This window comes from Pterocles gutturalis, unplaced genomic scaffold (genome assembly GCF_000699245.1).
Source record: "Pterocles gutturalis isolate BGI_N339 unplaced genomic scaffold, ASM69924v1 scaffold7566, whole genome shotgun sequence".
Classification (NCBI taxonomy): Eukaryota; Metazoa; Chordata; class Aves; order Pterocliformes; family Pteroclidae; genus Pterocles; species Pterocles gutturalis.
The window spans coordinates 98914-104913 of NW_010100254.1; the positions used below are offsets into that span (position 1 = coordinate 98914).

At 37.7% G+C, this 6000-nt stretch overlaps 1 protein-coding gene across 1 annotated transcript in view; it reads right to left on the bottom strand.

Moving 5' to 3' along the window:
• Window positions 1-4681, bottom strand: part of MLLT10 (myeloid/lymphoid or mixed-lineage leukemia (trithorax homolog, Drosophila); translocated to, 10) — a gene marked incomplete at both ends in the record, with an annotated part of 99405 nt that extends 94724 nt beyond the window's left edge. Inside the window, one exon of the mRNA XM_010079055.1 lies at window positions 4627-4681. Coding sequence (XP_010077357.1) covers window positions 4627-4681 — 55 coding nt within the window. The remainder of the gene's footprint in view (window positions 1-4626) is intronic.
• Window positions 4682-6000: the final 1319 nt, after the last annotated feature.

Genomic DNA, 6000 nt, shown 5'->3' on the forward strand with positions numbered 1-6000 from the left:
ATGTAAGACAGTCACAGATATTAGGCAGCCAAAACACTAAAACATATTCAAACCATATTCCTAAAATTTCTGACAATTACCCTGATCATAACCATGCAATGTCTCACTACTCTCAACACATGAATTAAATCAAATGTGCTACTAGCACAGATAACCCGCTGACAGATAAACCATACCCTGGATGTTAGTCCAGGCTACACTCTGATAAATCCAGCGGCATTGTTTCCAAGATCTGTGCAAGTGCAGGAGCAGAATTGCCATTTTCACACAGTTTGAACAGTCTGAACAAACACGTGCAACCAAACCTTCGCTGCTTCTGTTCTGGGTCAGTTCAGGCAACAAAATGTCATTTCCACTTGGCACTTCACATGAACTCTCTACTCCTTCCAGATCCAGATACACTAGCAACTTGGTGCAGAACCATCTGGATTACTTTCCAATACTAGGCGGAATGTTTCCACAACACTGTCTAGAAACCACTTGGCTAGTACAGTCACTATTATCTAGGATAACTAAACTTCCCCTATCCCACTCTGCCTCCAATAACCCGAACAGTCAAGAGCTAACTATGGGTGTAAAAACAGTTAATGCCTCAAAAACGTACACTGCCCATGTTTCCTGTTTTCAGAGCAAATGCAGAAAATGGTGCACTCAATTTTAAGAACACTTGTCAGGCAAAAGCACTGGTAAAATCAATACTTTCATTTCAACTCCAGGATCTGTCCTACTTTCAAGGTAGTGTCAACATTCAGGCTAGTGTAAATATTCTCATTAATGAGAAAAATTTATACCAAAAAATTATGACCCATAATTACATTAGCAGTCTATGTTAGGAAACACTAAACCATACTGTAATAATATTGCACTCTAGAGATTCCATGGCATCATGTACAGTAAATTTGCTTCTCTGAAATGTCTCATTCAGCTCTGGTAAGGATTATGTATCATTTGGAAGACATCTAGAGAAGGGGAAAAAGGATGGTCAGTTTTCTGTACAAGGAATGCCCAGTCAGTCTGAGTTCCTTCAGCCTGAAAAGGAGACAAAGAAGAATATGACAGAGGTCTATAAAAAAGAGAAGAGGTATTGAAAAGGTGAACACAGAATAACTGCTCTTTGTTGCTTCCTGTCGCTTATTAAGTACCCAGTGGCAGCAAGTAAAACCATGAGGTAACAAGTTCAAAACAAACCAGCATACATCTTGACACATTGTACAGATTAACTGCAAAATGTCTTGCTGCCTAACACAATGGACAACAAACTTTTATACAGAAGTGGACACATCGATAGTTTAATGGACTCTTGTTCCATTAAACAAAAAAATACCATCTTTGGTTCAAGTCCTGAAGTGTAAATACTTGCAAGCTGGGAAAGCATTCTGAGAAAGCATACAAGAACCTTCCAAAGAATCCAGCTCATGATGGTAAATAGAGCAGGCCAAACATTGTTTGGCCTCCACGATATGCTCCTCTCCTCTTATTATCTCAGGCTGGCATTTTCAAGTTCTGTATAAGATCCATGACAGGTCTGGTCCGAGAATGCTGAATTTATGGTATCAGTGAAAAGCGTAACTCCGTATTTGCCATAGATGATACTGGAGAACCCAATACCACCCCTCAGCAACTGCACTGATAAGCTAGACTAAGGTACAGTAGATGCCTCCAGCCAGAAATATAAAACCTAAAAAGCCAATCTAAAGAAGTGCTGATCTCAAGAAAGTCAGATAAGCAGTAACAGGCCAGTAAAAGGAGAGGGAGAAGGAGAAAGAATGCACACAAAGGAACCTCATGCCACTTGGTGGCTGAGGGAGGAGGAACAAAAAAAACCCCACAACTCACCAACACAACCACACCATACACCACACCATTACTATTTTCTAGTGGGTCAGTAACACTTAAAAGCAACACGAGTTTGATTCCCACACTACTTTGTCATATATATCTTGTAGTGTCCCAGAGTTCTCAAAGGCAAGTTAACACCATCACATAACAGCCATAAGATTAGGCTGCTTTCAGTTACAGTTATGCCAATGACTTCAGACAGCTAATGTACAGGCTGCTGATAAAAGAATAGCCCTGGCTACTCGACTATATCAGCAGTAGGACGGTCAGCTGCATCAGGGAAAAAATGCTAGTACCATCACAAAGGAGGAGGAAGTAATGCATATCAAGGACCCTCCCTGCAGTAACAGCATCTTACTGCAAGTTAAGAAAATTGTGGAACCCTATAGTAAAAGCTGAGCAACCCAAAAAACATTAAGATTCCTGACATAAAGGAAAACACAGTATCTTCAACACCCAAACAAACAAAATACATTTCATCACATTATTAAAAAGCAAATATCCAGAATATTATTACAAAAAAAAAAAAATCTACAGGAAGAGCAAACCATGTATGAGCTATGCTATCTGCATATTAAAATATATACATTTTTTTGTGTTCTGGTTACAATATGAAGTTACTTGTTGCCAGAAGGCAGAAAGAAGCATAACTTCGTATCACTGACATAAAATCAGTCACTTATTCTGAAAAGCTAAGACCATTTAATTATTTCTGTACTTACAGAAAGCCTCTGTAATTACAAATTTCTAAAGCTGGATCTTTAACAAGGTTTTATCAGAAATGCTTGTTTCAAAGTTTCTTCAGGAATACCTGCATCTTTTTATCATTTCCCCTGGCAACAAACGGTGTAACAGCATTAAAAAAATTCCAAGTATTAACCTACCGTAAATATAATTTTTAACTGGCAAGCCCATTACATGACCTTCAACAATATTTCCTTAAGTCTGAAACTCTTCTAGCACAATCCCTTGTCAAGCAACTCTTTGAAAAGAAAGCTTCACGTTAAGAATGTGGATTTCTGAAATGCAACATCAGTCATAGTTCTTTTCTTTCAAGGTTCACATACTTCTGTAAAGCTGTTATTTAAAGGATATTTGGACCGTAAGGTAGAATTTGCTGTATTCAACACCATGGACAAGATCCATTATTGAAGCAGTGATATTTCCAGAATGTGAAGTACAAATTCTTAAGACTCCTCTGCTATGAAATTTTCACTATGAAGCTCTCACGGATGAAAATAGTTGGTCATTAAAATTATAGTAGGGACAACACTGTTTGCACAGTGTAACAACTTTGCTATTTCAAACTTATACAGTAATTCACTTTCAGACAAGAATTCATAATTACAATTAGTTATCTCTCTTATAGCTGTCCTAACATGATGGTCAAATCTTTGATGGACTCTGCCAAATATGCTTTCAAGACTTTATGCAAAAAAAAGTTTCAAAATTACCATAGAGAATAGCAAGGCATTCCCAAACACTACTCCAAGTATAAAAACAGAAAACACTTCAACTACTTCACACTTCACAAATTTTACTGTATATTTCAAGAGGTTTGAGGCTTTCTTATTACTTATGTCCTAAAAAGCAAGTGTCCAGCTGCCATTTCTGAAGAACTGAAATCAACACTGCCATGTATCAACCTGTCTGAGAGAAAGAATAGTTTAAGGCTAAAGTGCTTGGCTGGCACTTAAGATGGTAGTTTCACTGACACACAGAGAACACAGGCCCAATACAATCTCACAACGCTCACAAATGACACTAAGTTTACTAACGTGTTTGAGATAAGCAGACACTAGAATGGTGAATGCTAGAGCATATACTGTACATTGCAGTTAAAGTGTAGGCAAGGCAAAGGGGAATCAGCCCGAACACAAGCAGGCTCTGTGTTCCTGCAAGTCAACTGCAACAGAAATGGCAAAGCTGCATCAACACTAAACTAAGGTAGGGTACAAATTAGGCAGAATATTACATATGCAGCATATAATCTCCAGAATACAATTTATATATACTGTCCAAATGAAATCCAGAATCCAAATCATACTTTCCTCTCTCATAAGAGAAAGGGCTCAGTATCAAAATGACCAGGCTATTTACAGATAGATGACAGACAGGAATTTAGAAGTATCTAGTAAAGAGAGAGGAAGGAATTCCAGAAGTGATTGAAAAGTTAATTAAATTTTTCACTCATATCACCCAGCTATTAGTATAAACATAATGAAGACAGGATATTCAGTAGAGACTTTCTCTAGCAGCTCTACTCAGCAGTAACAGAACTGATGATAACCTGAACGATGAAATTAGAAAGATGCAAGGGCCAGGTAATCACTACTGCAACTTTTCAGCTTTGACTTCTCTGTTACAGAACCTATTAGCAAATCAGGCATGAAAGAGCTATCCTTTGAAAATGCACTGGTGCATTCAGTCTGGGCTACAGACATAAAAATTCCACTTTCTTCCATGAATGGTGCACTTTCAACAGCTTTCTACAAATGTTCAAACTCCAACTAAATACACATAAAATTTATCCTTTTCACCCATTAAAATCTTATGTTAAAATGCAGTTTTCTCCTTCACTGTAACTTTTTTCCTAAAAATAAAACTAAGAATAATGATTGATGCTCTCAACCTAAATTGCAGAAATAAAGGTTACTGTAAAACAGTTCTCTCTTTTGAAACCATTCAGTGTTTTCATTTATGTTTACGATCCCTATTTTTTTCCCCCCACATACTTATTTCCCTCATAAAATAAGAGAGTCCACAAAAAATAAGAATAAAACTTACCCCCATTATCTGTTCTCTTTAAAGCACCATCCTTATGAGGGCATAATTCACATCTCTAGAAAAAAAAGCAAAAATAAAATCAAAAAACAGAATAATCAAAGGAGCATTGAAAAAGAAACCACAAACATCAAAACTGTCAGCTGACATTAAGGAAGCAGCCATTCTTTAGAAATGAATGGGTGGGTTTTCCCTTAGCCTTTACTTGAATATTAATGTTAGTTCATCACAAACGAAACTTTCTCCTCCAGATTTTGAAACTCTGATACATGTTAAAGCTACTCGCAGTTCTCCCTCCCAAGTTTTTATTCCTGGATTTGACACCCTGGAGTTATAGAGACAAGCCTCCAAAAACTATGTAACATGGGGTAAACTCATTTGATAAGAAACTTGGGCACAGTCCAAAGACTCCCTACTGTATTTCCTTCTAGGACCTCTGTATTCACCAAGAAGGACACTCACGAAGATGTGCCATGGATATAAGTAGCACAGGTGCACATACTATAGATGACTTCACAATCTCTGCTGACTCCCACTTACCCTGAGACACCAAAACCAATCTTGCTTTCTGTCTCAGAAAAAGGAGGTCAGAAGCTGACTCATCCTTGAAATTCTCCAAGACTGCATGTCTGGAAACACGCAGTTTGACATTATAATCTTCTGACAGCCACAGGATCACAACAGTACAATCTTTCTGTTATCATTGTCTCTATCAAGTTCCTAACACCAAGTTTACCTCTAAGTGTCCTAGAGCAGTGTGAACCAATTCCAAATCAGTTCAGAGATGACAGAAACAGAACACATTTGACAAAAACATTCCACTCTACTGCTCCGAACAACATTATAGGAGATCCTATACCTAGGAATTACTTTATTAAAGCCCTTATGAATTCCCAAATCAGGGACAACTCAAACCATACCAATATAACAAGTTTTTTAAGAAACTGAAGAACAGCCTGATCATCAGATGCAAACTTAATACCACGTCCATCAAATGGAGAGGGACATCTGGCATCACTACAGATCTTCTCTGTGTTCCCTGAACAACACTATTCTCAGTTACCAGCTAACTGGCAAGTCAGCAGATAAAGGAGCCTACGATATAAGAAGTGCCTCAGAAACAGAATGTCCAAACTTATTTGAGGTATGACAAATTCCATTCCTGAAATTCATATGGCTGAAGTATATCTTGAGGACTACCTATTCTTCTTAACCTGTAAAAAAAATTATATTAGCAGCAAAGAGGCTTTCACAAAGGGCAGAATAGAAAAGTTCTTAAATTATTTTTGCTCAGTACATTGGTATAGACAGCTGCACACAGTAAGAAGGATCTTTAAGATTGCTGCTTTTTGTCTTTTGCCTCACTCGTCCCTCCCT